General features: G+C 37.5%; 1 protein-coding gene across 1 annotated transcript in view; it reads left to right on the forward strand.

Annotated features, from left to right (window-relative positions):
* The window catches only part of LOC140232771 (calcium-transporting ATPase type 2C member 1-like), a 35097-nt gene extending 22240 nt beyond the window's left edge, over positions 1-12857 (forward strand). Inside the window, exons 10-24 of the mRNA XM_072312886.1 lie at positions 251-393; positions 1829-1953; positions 2730-2827; positions 3527-3622; positions 4181-4270; positions 4995-5271; positions 5948-6118; positions 6843-6940; positions 7346-7396; positions 7940-8175; positions 8529-8645; positions 9359-9506; positions 10724-10819; positions 11325-11466; positions 12008-12857. Coding sequence (XP_072168987.1) covers positions 251-393; positions 1829-1953; positions 2730-2827; positions 3527-3622; positions 4181-4270; positions 4995-5271; positions 5948-6118; positions 6843-6940; positions 7346-7396; positions 7940-8175; positions 8529-8645; positions 9359-9506; positions 10724-10819; positions 11325-11466; positions 12008-12132 — 2013 coding nt within the window. The 3' untranslated portion in view covers positions 12133-12857. The remainder of the gene's footprint in view (positions 1-250; positions 394-1828; positions 1954-2729; positions 2828-3526; positions 3623-4180; positions 4271-4994; positions 5272-5947; positions 6119-6842; positions 6941-7345; positions 7397-7939; positions 8176-8528; positions 8646-9358; positions 9507-10723; positions 10820-11324; positions 11467-12007) is intronic.
* Positions 12858-14684: the final 1827 nt, after the last annotated feature.

The raw sequence follows: 14684 nt of genomic DNA on the forward strand, positions 1-14684 counted from the left end.
TTAGTGCATGTGCCAGGTCCATTAACCCGTATACTCGGGCAAGTGTCTATGGGAAATGCATGTTATAGCAAAATCAGCCCATCCTCAACAGGTTAACAAAATTGTGCTTTTTACATGTGAATTAGTTGCTGTCTTGCAACATTCAAGTAAGTTCAATTGAAGTAGCCTAAGAGGTGAGTGTATTGTTTAAGACTTCAGCTAATATCAAGTATTATGTGGTACTATGGTAACTGCCCTTTTTTTTCCCCAGGCCCCCAAGACCCCATTACAAAAGAGTATGGACAGCCTTGGCAAGCAGCTGTCTTTCTACTCTTTCTGTATCATTGGTGGTATCATGCTGCTTGGCTGGTTACAGAATAGGAGACTCCTAGACATGTTCACCATTGGTGTCAGGTGAGATGCCCACTCCACTCTCCACAATCTTAGCCACAGCTTATATAACTGATCAGATGTCAGGATCTAGAGGCGTATGGATTACATTTGCTGCTGCAGTGTTTGTGAACAGTGCTATCATGCTAAATTGTACATTGGTGGGTTACAAACATGTCAAACCTGCTCAATACTGTGACAAGAATTGACAAATACAAGAACTCGTTTGTAGCTTCCCCATTTTTTGTAGCTCCCCATTTTTTTTAGCGATTAAGTCATGACCTTTAACTGTGAAATGCTATGAAAAACTGAAATACTAATTATAGGATAACGTTACCAAAAAAAAAAAGAAAAAAAAAAAAAAAAGAAAAATGTTCACCAATATTTGTAAATGAAAAACTGCTGATTGTGCAGGGTGGCACCTCTACAGACACATCTTTAGTGAAAAAACAAATGAAAGCAAACAAATTTGACATTTCAAGTCATTCTCATATCCAAGATGGTTTCATAGAGAGCAGTGTCAAAGTATATACGGATATGTTATTGGATCAGGTTTATACATGATAGAAATGGTCATGCATAATTCTATAATGAAAGTTGTATTTAGCCTTAGGAGTTGCAAAAATCATAAAGAGTGTCGTCAATATTATTTTGCCAATCTTTCAAAGAAGAATTTAACTATGCAGTGTAACTCAGAGAGTCATGGATGAAGCATCGGTATTTCTTGATGTTTAACCATCTCCAATATCCGTATGGGAATTGAAGTATGGTAATAATGGGCCTCAAGTTAATATGTCCTCCACAGTTATCAAGGCTGAGAAAAAAATATATATATTTGTAGCCACATAGTCAAATCAATAATCTGTATATCTTGTATCAATGAAGGAAACCTATTATGGAATACATTGATCAACTATTAACTAATCTGCAATTGAAAGCAAACATTCTGTTGCTAATAAATTTGTTTGCACACCATATACAAACATGTATTACTGATTCACTTGTACATGCTATGGTAAGAATTATTGACTGGGAATTTGAACAGCTGTAAACCTTCTTCTATCCTCTTAGGTTACAATATAGCAAAACTATCTAAAATTAGAATGGCAGTTGACATTCAATCATATAGATCAAATTGCATACTCATATTCCATATTTCAAAGTTTACATAAGCCATAAAACACTCGCTCAACACACACTACATTAACATAACATACATGAGCCCTAAGACATTATCACTAACATTCAATCATGTAGATTTTATTACATACTCATATTTCATGTTTTGAAGTTTCCATGAGCCATAAAAAGTATGAGTCATCTACCTTTGCATTATGTTATCTGAACCTCATCCCAAGACGTATATGCTGTGTTCTACAGATTAGAAGAAAGCAGTAAGCATGCCAGTGTCTAGGTGCTTGTTTGACCTCTGACCCCTTAATGTATTCAATGTTTGCAGTTTGGCAGTAGCAGCAATCCCAGAGGGCCTTCCCATCGTGGTGACAGTGACACTGGCCTTGGGTGTGATGAGAATGGCCAAAAGAAGTGCAATAGTCAAAAAACTTCCCATTGTAGAAACACTAGGTGAGGACTAGGCCTTTACTACTCTGTTTTAAATTCAATTCCAAATGTACACCAATGTCAATGCATTTCATTCATGTAGTGGATTTTAAATCCACCTGTGGAGAAGTAATCTTGTGTGCGTAAGCAATTTTAAGATCTTAACTGCTCACTTGTGTATTCTAGTCTACCAGGAGCCTTAGAAACTGCATTTGAAGAGAATTTGGAGAGAATCTTTGCTTTTGTTGTGTGTTTTTTAAAGTGGTGATGTCTTGATATTCTGATTGCAGCATCAACAACAATATAATATCACAATGAAGTTTCAGTACTTATTTTGATTTGTCTGCCAAGATGAAGTCAATTGCCAGGTAGTAGGGTTGTTTGATTGAGTACATTAAAATGGATTTGCTTCAGCAATTTGCATGCAGTACATGAAGAACAAAATGTTCTGTAAGATATGTGTTTACAGTCATGTTTGTAGATGTAGTAGTGATGTAGGCCCTACAGTATTTTGTGTTCTTGTGTTGGCATATATAGAATCTTTTTCTTCATAATTCATTGTTCTTTATTTTCTCTCTCCCTTCCTCTACCTTTCTTTGTGTTTGTCTATCCATCTATCTATCTGTTTATCTCTCTATCTATCTATCTCTCTATTCATCTTTTTTCTATCTATCTATCTATCTATCTATCTATCTATCTATCTATCTATATATCTATCTATCTACCTACCTACCTATCTATCTATCTATCTATCTATCTATCTATCTATCTATCTCTCTATCTTTTTTCTTCACTAACAGGTTGTGTAAATGTGATATGTTCTGATAAGACTGGGACACTGACCAAAAATGAGATGACAGCCTTGGTGGTACAGACTTCAGATGGAACCAAGGCTGAGGTAGGGGTCAAAGCCATAATGACTTTTGTGCATACAGTAGTTGTCTTCTCAATTCTGTTTGTTAGAGGTTGGTCATACATGTCAAAATACTAACGCCCCTGTCACATAGACATGCCGGATCACTCAGGATCTGATTTGGGATGATCCAGGGAGAGATTCATTTTGACGCCTTGGGCATCCTTGGACATCAGTAGGCCAACATGGCAACTTTTGGAGGTCAAAAGCATCCGCCGTCATCCGGGGACTCCTGTGTTGGCAGAGCAATCCAGGATGGTCCGTGTGGCCACCACGTAGCTGCCGTGTTGGTCCGTGTAAGCGCTGTGAAGATTCCGTGCTGTTCCGGCCTTATCCTGCCATGTTGATACTGTGTGTACAGTCATCAATGCTTGTTGATGCTCCATCCAGGGCCAAACTATCCTGGAACTCCCCAGATCTTCATGTAGATCCTTGAGGATCCGTGTTTATATGTGACTGGGGCTTTACGGTGAAGGATATTTTAGAAAATACTTTTTTGTGTGTGCAACATGCTACACCCATTTGATTGTATTGGATAACATGTCAAGCAAGTAAAGATGAATTTAGCTACATAATCTCTTGTTAACCCAAAGTCCTTGTGCCTACTACTACCTGTTTGACAATCATGTCAGGCATGGAGAAACAGGCGTATTATTTTATGACTCACGTTTTGATGTTTACTAGGTGACTGGAGTAGGCTATAATGGAGAAGGAGAAGTCTTGATAGATGACCAGTACATTCAGGGATACCAGCATCCGTCCATTGCTAGAGTCATAGAGGTCAGTCTCACTTTCTTGGTGTATGCCATGGAAGATGTTTTCTTCTTCTGCGGAATCTTCAAGTACTGCAAATATTAGTTCAGTATCTTCATATTCAAACTGTTGAAACCATCTGTAGATTTCATCTATTTCAATAATGTGCAAAATCATATTCTGAATTGTAGTGTTCAACAAGTATCAAATGCTATGTAGAAATTTCTTGAATAGAAATCAGAAGAGACATAACCAGCACACCAATATTTTCAGTTACATTCAGCCATTCACTTCTATATGTGCAAAGTCATCATCTACAGACTGGAGTAAGCAGAAAAAAAAAAATGTTTTAAGATCAAAACTTTGTTCTAACATTTTAGTCATACATCACAAATGCATGAATTGTTGAGGTATATGAATGTACAACTTATAATACAGAATTTGATGTGTTTTATGTGGGGGATAGTTCATTATTTACTTGCAAGTCGGTTTCACTATGATGCAGATTCGAAAGTCTGTTTGACCCTGATATGTCGCCTTTACTCTGTGTAACGTCATTTGTTTGTTCATTTTGTCTTATTTCAGGCTGGCTGTGTGTGCAACAATGCAGAGATTCGAGACAATGTTTTATATGGACAGCCTACAGAGGGCGCCCTACTTGCCTTAGCCATGAAGGTTTCTATCATGTTTTGATGTGTTTTCAGGGATCATGCATATGCCACCACTTGTTTTGCATTGTTATGTATGTGTGAGCTTGAGAGTTTATGCTTTTGTTTATATGTGTGTGTGTTTGTGTTCGGATTTGTGTCAAGGATCATGTTTATGCCACCACTTGTTTTAATTTATTATGTATGTCTGAGCATGAGAGTTTATGCGTGTGTATACATGTGTGTGTGTGTGTGTGTGTGTGTGTGTGTGTGTGTTAGCATATATATGTTTGTGTATGTGTATGTATGTTTGCATGTGTGAGTTTGTGTTACATGTGCTCTAGTTAGTGTGCACATGTTATCTCTTTTCGTGGGAGTATAAATGGTAGTGATGTGACAGACTGGAGATGATATGAAGTTTTATGTCTTTTCATCATGAAATTACGTAGAGAAATTTATTATTTTCCACTCCATACTCTTTTCCACTGTGATTGCATATAAAGAGTACAGGATATCTTTAAAGTAAATCTCTCTTTGTGAGTTATCATCATCATTATTGATGCTATTATTTGTAACTTGCATACAATTTTGAGTGATGAGTTTGTAATGTGGTAATGGATTACAACTCTGTCAGTATTTTTCAATTGAGAGTATGACAATTCAGATGAAAGTGTGAATTCATGTCAGCTGACAAGTATAGTAGTTTAATCATGTCTGAGTTTCACTTAATTGTAAACTTTGTTTTATTCCAGATGCAATTACACCACTCCCGCAGTCGCTACACAAGGCTGTCTGAGATTCCCTTCAGCTCAGAATCCAAGTGGATGGCAGTAAAGTGTGGAATCCACGACTCCACACTCCATGTGACTCCCAGCCAGGAGGAAGTCTACTTCATGAAGGGCGCCCTCGAGAGGGTGCTGGCGAAATGCAGCCACTGCAACATCAGTGGGAGGTCAGAGGCACTGGACAAGCTTAGGAGGGAGGAGTACATGGAGGATTGCCGAAAGATGGGTGTGGCAGGACTGAGAGGTGAGATAGAGAGATGGATGAATGGAGTGATGGTAGGACAGTCACAGGATAGAGGCTTGAATGAAGGATTAGCTGTGCCATGACAAATTCAGATAGCTCTGTTATTGCTTCATGCAAAGATATGATCACTCAGATTTTAGGGGAAGCTAAAATCATGGATGTTTGATGAGATAAATGATGTCCAGGTGGTCTGTTTGGTTGTTGTTTTTTGTGATGGGTGGGGGGGGGGGGGGTTGTTGGCTTAGTCAATATTGAGCATTGTATGCCATCCTGGGTAAGAGAATGTGTCCCCCACCCACCCCAGGAAATAAACCTACGTACAGTGGTGATAATGACTGCTACAATGTATAGTAATGCTAACCTACATTCCATTTTTCCCTTTGTTTTATACTATTTCCAGAGTTCTAAGTGAATGGCTAAGGATTTATGTTCATTTGTGTCTTTAGTCAGAATGCCTGTTTATATTGTGATAATTGTTTTCTTGATCCCATTATTACAATATTGGCACAAATGCATAGGGAGAATGGTAGTTGTGATACCTTGCTAGAAAATTTTGTATTGTGCTTTATCTTGGTGAATGCTAGTGAGAAATTCAATGGGCATGCCTTGATGCTGGTGTGGTCTTACTCTATCCCCTCCCCCCCCCCCCCCCCACACACACACACCCTCTGTCCAGTCCTGGCCATGGCTGTAGGCACCAATCTGGAGAACATGACCTACCTAGGGATGGTAGGAATCCTTGACCCCCCAAGACCTGGGGTGAGAGAAGCCATCAAGACTCAAATCAGCAGTGGAGTAGCACTCAAGATGGTGACTGGGGACTCGGCAGAGACTGCTATAGCTGTTGGTAAGGCTTCCTGCTTCCTACCACTGAATGGTATAGTCGGTGGCTGGTACTCTCAAAGCTTAATACTCCAGTAATGTAGACCGTGATTATAATGACTAGTACTCTCAAAGCACTTCAAGGCAGGCCTGAACTGGAGACTGACTGTGTGAGTTATTTCACCCATTTACAAAAAGTTATGAGTCAGTGTTGGTCTTTACTACTGTATATGCCAAATATTTCGCAAGGTTTTTATTTTCGCGAATTTCGTGAGTCAGTTGCTATTTGCGAAATTAAAGACACGCAAAAATATTGACTCTGATCCTGATGTGAATGTGACATATGCATGTACACTTCTCCGTTCAGTACAGGACTCCACGATCGTGAATTTAACCACTCGCAAAATCGTCAGGAATTCCTGATTCATGAAAATTTAGACTAGCGAAATATATGGCGTATACAGTATTATGTTTCACTAGTTTGTGTTTTTTTTTAAATTGAAAATGGTAAAATCAATGTATTTTCCAGTATCTGAATTAATGACAAAATGGATTGCCATATTGCAGGAACATTTAAGTAGCATTGATTTGGATATATTGATCAATAATTGAATGATTCGTTAAAGTGGAAGAGAACATATATTCTTGGGTTTGTTGTTGTTGCTTTTATTTCTTTGTCCCTCATATTACTGAATATGACAGTGAATGATGACAATATTGTAAGTCACTGGTATGTGTATCCACCACAGGAAGCAGACTTGGTCTGTATGCCAAGGGCTCTACGGCTATGTCTGGTGAGGAGGTGGAGAATGTCGAATTTATGGAGCTCTGCAGGATTATCAATCACGTGAGATTTACCACAATTTTCTCAATAAAATCTTCTCTTATTTGGATTTTTCTAATGTCCTCTGACTTTATGTACACAAACAATCCTATGCAGTAATGTTTGCATGACCTTATTTTCATATCTAATGTAAACGTTTGGTTTGAAATAAATATTGTTCATTACTCTTATCCTCAGACAATTGATTTGCATTTGCCGGTGTTTTTTTTTTTTTTTTTCATCCATGCAAATGAAGTTAGCAGTATCACTTGCAATAATGCACACTCACTCATACCTCCAATATCTTTCATGCATGCACATGCTCTGAATGTATATTTGTGATTAACCCATTGCCATTATGAGTCAAGTATGATAGAAATTGATTTTATGGCAATTACAACAGATGTTCTGCATTCTATTTCTTACCAGGTGTCAATATTCTACAGAGCAAGTCCAAGGCACAAACTGAAAATTGTCAAGGTAGGAGGGATTATACGCTGAGAGTAATTCTAACAGCTTGTGCTCTCACTGCATAAAATTGATTGTTGAATATAGACAAACATATCAATATGTTTCATTGCTAGAGAGAATATTATCATGTATGTATACCAGTAGAGGTAGTGCCATAGTCTATATTGGTTTCTTGCAGCTTTATGGGATGCTTTTTTTGTATCATATTTAAATTATTGAATATATCACTAGTCATTTTTAATACTACAGTTTGAAAAATGTCCCACTGATCCAGTGTTCAGAGGAGAAATTTGAGTTACCTGTTATATTAAAGGAGTTATTGTTGTATATCACTCAACTACTGCAAGAGGCTGAAGGTGAGTCTTCAAGAAGCCTTAACCCATTGAGGATGGACTGATTTTGCTATATCATGCATTTCCCATGGACACCTGCCCGAGTATTCTTGGGACCCATCTTCAACGGATTAAAATCTCATGTGAAGTGTCATAATTCAAGAAGGAAGTAAAAATCAAATGAGGAAGAACTTGTCTACCCTTCGTACCTATGTGACAGGCATTGCAGGCGACTGGTCAGGTTGTTGGTATGACAGGAGATGGTGTGAATGATGCTGTAGCTCTCAAGACAGCAGACATCGGTATCGCCATGGGACTGACTGGGACAGACGTCAGCAAGGAGGCAGCGGACATGATCCTCGTCGATGACAACTTCACCACCATCCTGTCGGCCATTGAGGAGGGCAAGGCAATCTTCTACAACATCAAAAACTTTGTCAGGTTTCAGCTCAGCACGTGAGTAACGCTCGGGACAAGTTTATTATGTCTGTGCTTATCTGTGTGTTGCGTAATTAAATGATTGTTGATTATGCAGTCTTGCGTAAGATATAGGCTTCATATGTTAACAAACATCTAAATTTGCAGTATGTAAATGATGAATATTAATATACAAACCATCACTGCATGAACACAATCATTTCATTTATACTTTGCAAGAAATCAATTGAAATTTGAATTATTAATAAACACTATTCCCATAACTGGCCAGTTTGATTGAACCTGTTGAATGATTTATGAAAAAATGTGAAGTGAAGAAGTCTGATTGTAATGAATGATGTTGTTTGTTTGTTTGTTTCTTTGTGTTGTAGGAGCATAGCTGCCCTGACCCTGATAGCCTTGTCTATTATCATGAGGTTTCCCAACCCACTCAATGCCATGCAGATCCTTTGGATCAATATCATTATGGATGGACCACCCGCTCAAAGGTGAGCCACAGTGTGCACACATCGTATGGTTAAGTGTCCTGAAGGGGGAGGGTAAATATGCTGGCAGTGCAGTTATTATTGAAAATACTCTCTACATACATCAACCAGTTCAAGAGTACTTAAGCGGGCACAGTGTGTATGTCTGTGAACCTTCCCAAAGGTGTCATTTTTTTGTATGTGTATTTAGATGTGCTGTGAAAAAAAAAAAAGATACTGATACAATGGCAGATATCTTCAAACCTCACTAAAGCTTTGGTTTCAGAATATTACATTTTACCTTGTCATTGACTATAGCAGCATCTTAGTGAGTAATGACATGACCAATAGAATGCTGCATTCAAAATGGAAAATCATGTTGTAAAAGTAAAAACAAAATCATCAATTTCTCTCATATCAGAATTGTTTGGAAGTCTCATTTATATACCACTCTCCCTCACTTTGTGACCCTTCTGATGGAAAATTCTGGATGCAAACTATTTTAACTCTACACATTAACATTATTTCCAGAAATTCTTTATTTCAAAAAGGCTGTGGTTTCTATTTTAAGTTTGGTAGAAATGACAAAAAGGACAAAGGAAAAGACAAAAATCTATGCATAAGTATCATCATAGATAGATGATAAACAAATACTTTCATCAAAAATATTGTGCTTTCTATATTTCACATGACTGTATAATAGTGATGTTTTATCCTCTATCCACTCCTCTGTCCAGTCTCGGAGTAGAGCCAGTGGACAAGGATGTTATAAGGAAGCCACCTCGTCAGGTCCGTGACCCCATGATCACCAGACCTCTTCTCATTAATGTAATCATGTCTGCCCTCATTATCGTCACGGGAACCCTCTGGGTCTTCTGGAGAGAGGTTAGTGCCCCCTCTATTGTCCAGGACTGTACACACATGTCTATTAACATTGGACAATTTTTCCTTTACATAATCGTAATACTGCGCTCTTGCTACATTGTGCCCAGTGATCACACAAGTACTTTTGGCAAATTCTTCTGTCAGATGTTTCTTCATATGGATTGTGATAATGATGCATGTATTGATTTGATTTGATTTGATTTATTTATTGCCTTAGATACTTGGCCATGTATTTTAGTAGTAGCAACATTCATTTTCACATAAGTATGAAATGAATTGTTTTGCCCCATGAAGCCTTTTCAGAGTACAGAGGACAAGCATGACACTGTCTTGAGCTGGGATTTATCAACTTTTACCTATCAAGGAGTCCAGAAGGCACTATGATTACTGCTCCTCTCAATCATAAAAAATCCTGCTTCAGCATTTTCTGTGTCAGATAAAGTCATGTAAAGAAGTGTATCATATGGATACAATACCATACATACTGTCTGACACACCACTGGTGATGAAAGAACTCAATTGTGTACGTACTTTGTTTGTACGTTTCAACGAGTAATGTCTGATAATTTTGATGAGTAATGTCGCCAAGTGTGCAGATCACATCATGGTTAGCTCTCCCTCAATATGTAACAGGAGATGAAATACTGGCTTCAGTCTAGCTGCAGATTTTTAATTGTCTTGACAGCTTTTCACGGAGGATTGAGTCTGGGAGGTCACATTTACTTTATTGTCATTTGCAATCAGAATCATACAGTTGAACCTCTCGTATCCGGACAAGTCGGGACCGGGGCTCATCCGGATAAGGGATTTGGCCGGATACGGGAGACTCAATGCTTTATACATGTACATACCGTATAATAGAGCTCTATGGTACATACACATACACATGTACTGATGTAGCCCATTGTAGTACCACATGTAGTAATGTGTATACTGCGACCTTTTCATTGTTACACTCAGTAACAGACCCCAAAATAGAGGTTCGTGTTTGCAAGCGGAAATCATTTTCTTTTATAAATTCTTGGGATGATTTACCTAAATAATTATTAAGAAATGTATCAAGTATATGTAATTCATGTGTGTTTCCTGCCGTAATTATTAAAAAAAGATAAAAAAATCACGGCGAGATTGCGTCCGGATAATAGAGAGATCCGGATAAAGGGAGGCCGGATAATAGAGGTTCAACTGTATTTTGTTTCCCATTTCTTTGCCATCAGATGCAAGACAACATCATCACCCCAAGAGATACCACCATGACCTTCACTTGCTTTGTCTTCTTTGACATGTTTAATGCACTCAGCAGTAGGTCACAGGTCAGTGTCAAGGGATTGCTTTGTGTTCACCTCATTTCTTGTCATTATATATATATATCATTCTTGGACTTTCTTCGTGAGATTTAATTTCATTTAATTCCTGTATTTATGCATAGTACATGCTTCAATCCTGGGACTGTTCTTCTGCAAGTCTGTGCAGATAAAATGTACAACATAAAATGCAACACAAATGCAAACAAGCTCATGCAGGAAGCAACAAAAAAAAAACCAACAACAACAAACAAACAAACAAACAAACCAAGATTAAAAGAAAAGGCAAATACAGTAATCATTACTACTGTACACATAAAGACAAACAAACATGACCAAACAAGGATTGAAGATGAAATAAGAAGACTCCTGAATTAGACACATAGTATACAATGCCATATATTTCACTAGTTGACCTGTTTAGAGTAAAATTAAGCAGACAGAATAGTAGAAGCATAAAAAAGAATTTTCCCATAGCTGTAGCATGATCTGTATTTGGTTTTCTGTTCTACAGACAAAGAGTATATTCAGCATTGGTCTGTTCAGCAATCGGATGTTCCTGTATGCTGTAGGGGGCTCCATTATGGGCCAGATGCTGGTCATTTACTTCCCACCATTGCAGAAAATATTCCAGACGGAGGCACTGTCAGTATATGGTATGGCATGAACATCCCACCCCTTCCCCTCTCACATCCCACTGGTGTATTCACACACTTATGTCATGTTACTGCTGAAACCAAGAGCCATCATTTCAGTATCAAGGACTAATTGTTAATTGTACAGTTTGTAAGATTATTATCCAAGGTACACTAATATGTATGAATTTGCCCTTTGAGAGCCAAAAGTGTGAATGAGTTAACTATGTGTAAATCATCTGTCGGTATAATTGTACTTCTTCACAACTAAACCTCAGCACTTCAGTAGGATTTCTTGTATTCTGCTTTGCAGCATGTTTTGAGAAAATGAGAGGTTTTTTATACTTGTTTCACCTTATAAGATATTTGTAGGAAAATAATGCCATGTTTGGTTTCATAGGCTGCTCACTGGATGATATATTTGACTAATTTAATGTCTAATGCACTTCAATGACTTCCATGTCTGTAATTAAAGGGGCAATCAGGCACAGCTTTACTCTTCTCCATAAAACTACTTGATATGACTTACTCTTGATTGACTGACTTTTATTGCTCATTTCAGATATCTGTTTCTTGGTGACGCTGACTTCCTCTGTCTTTGTTGTATCGGAGATTAAAAAGTGGGGTCATCGGCGGTTGAATCGACGACACCTCATCAAGCAACCATGTGATTTTGAACTCGTTTGACCTGATGATGGTCTCATTGATACTTGGCAGCAATCATGTGTGGTTTTGCAGTATTTCTGAGGCATTCAATCTGTCAAAAATCTTCATGCATGTGCTGGTGGACATTTGTTTGATGTGGGTATACTCAGTGAAAGTCATTAATGGGTGAAGACTGTGGCTGCTTGTCTTGACATTATGGAAGACTAAAATGATAGCATATCTTGCTGTTTGCACAAGGTTTTATTTTTGACTATTTCTCGTGTTTGTTTGTTTTTGTAATGGGCATTTCCATTAAACAATTATGACTGATAATGATTTATTTGATGATGAAGGTTGCGATTAATGCATTTATATTAATTTAATTTCTTTGATCTGTAGCATTTGATTTGCATGTATTTGAAATTTTGCAATTGGTACATGAATGCCAACTCTTTCATCTACACTTTTGCAGTCTTTCAGCATTTACAGATTTATGTGATGATAAGATGACAATAGCATTTTTGTAATGTGTAATGCTGCTTAAAGGACAAAACAAATCATGCTCCTTTGAAATTGAATTCAGGTTAGTTATTTCCCTCCCCTCCCCAATTACATTCTCTGCCAGCATAGTCTTTGATTTGCAAGTTGTTTAACACTGGCTACTCAGAGGAATACCAATAACAATGTCAGCCCATCACTATCCTTAAGACAGTTTTTCTTGTCATAGGTCATTATGTTAGGAAGAGGTATGATTAACTGTGTGGATCATTGGCAATCATTCCAATGTCTAATCCACTCACAGTGTATTTGTCACATCCTCAGTCATCATGATGTCATAATCATATCTTTGTGTTATATTCATGACATCATTACATCCCTATCACATCACCCACTCATCATCGACGTGACATCCGCACATCATCTTCATAATCAACATTATCATTGTGATGCCCTATGACATCATCATCATGATGCCCTATGACATCATCATCATCATTAGATCATCATGACAGAATTCTGATAGCTGAATTACATTCATTGATGTGAACAGGACCCACTAGGAGAACAGGTCACTACAGTGGCTACCCTCTATGAATAAGACTAAATCATTCATCATCATCATCATCTTCATCATAATGATGACATAATTCTGATACCTCCATGACATCGTGGCATCATCCTCACATTATCTTGACATCATCACCAAACATTGTGACATCACATCATTTTCCTATCATTCTTCATATCGTCCCTAAACCCTGACATCATCCTGCCATCAACCTTACATTGTTTTCCTTTTACCCACCCCAATGAATAGTATTAAGATTTCATAGTCTCTATTAAGGGGTAGACCCATCTTATCCTCTTATGATACGAGCAGGTCTCGCTCTCTAATAATATTTGATATCACCTTGCTCAGTAGAAATACTGTCTGTGGTGTTGTTTCCTCAGTATTCATGACTCTTTAAATTGCTGGAGGATACAATGTATCTCACAATACTGCTCCATTTTAACTTTGAATCAAATTTAATGATAAATTAATTTGATCACCGTGGTCAAATTGAAGTGTACTTACATTGTCAGATTACATGATATGATTTGAAGGACCTCTGACTGTAAACTAAACTGCCATGTGTAGATTGTTTGAAATAGCAAGGTTTACTATGGAAAGGCAGGATTTACATCCTGGTGCTGGGAAGTAAAATCCACCTTCCATTTTTTCATATTAGCTGTGATAACCCTGACACAGAATGAAAAGTCTTTTTCTCTTAGTCTTTTAGGGGTTTCCATAGTTCAAAACAGTGATTTGGGCCACATTGTAAACAAATGCCTTCATTGGCGTGTGAGTTTTTATTGTGTGTCTGTTTGCTTGTTAGTGTTGATTAGTGTATGTGAATCTTTCTTTTGGATTCAGAAATTATTCGTAAATTTACAAATTATCATCTTCTTGTAAACTTCTTTTTTTTTTTTATTACTCAGCAATGTACAAGCCATACAGGAGTGCCTCTCTTGATCTTGTTTTCCAACCTATCTGAGATTCTAATGTTAGAGATTTCCTACAGCAAGTTTAATTGGGTGTGGTATCTCCAGACTGACGAATATCTGCATAGTTCTATTTGTCTCAAAGTTCATTTTAAAGGGCTGTTGACATGAACCCTGTTTATTTAAGCGATCAATGTAAAAAAAAAAAAAAAATTGTTTTACTTATGTTATTAACAATTGTTACTATGACAAGAAATACAGTGTACAAAGTTGCCTACAATATACACTGGAACTGGAAATACAAATGAAGTCATTGGCACCTTTATATCAGTATGGTGATTTTTGCTGTAATCCATATTGGGTACATCAGTTTTACTCTCCACATCTTTATTAAAGTGTGGCATGCAGAATAATATATGTGGTAACAGTTGAGCATTGATGTTCATAGGGCCTTGTATGTAGTCTTGACTTTCAGACCCACCTTTTCTTTGACACAGTTGTAGTCTGTATCATGTTAACTCTGATTGTTTGCAAGTTGTTTTCACAGTGAAGTACAGAGCATGATCCTGTATAGACTATTGACATGCAGTAGCCATACTCAGAGAATAGGA

The sequence above is a fragment of the Diadema setosum genome, chromosome 9 (genome assembly GCF_964275005.1).
Source record: "Diadema setosum chromosome 9, eeDiaSeto1, whole genome shotgun sequence".
NCBI lineage: Eukaryota > Metazoa > Echinodermata > Echinoidea > Diadematoida > Diadematidae > Diadema > Diadema setosum.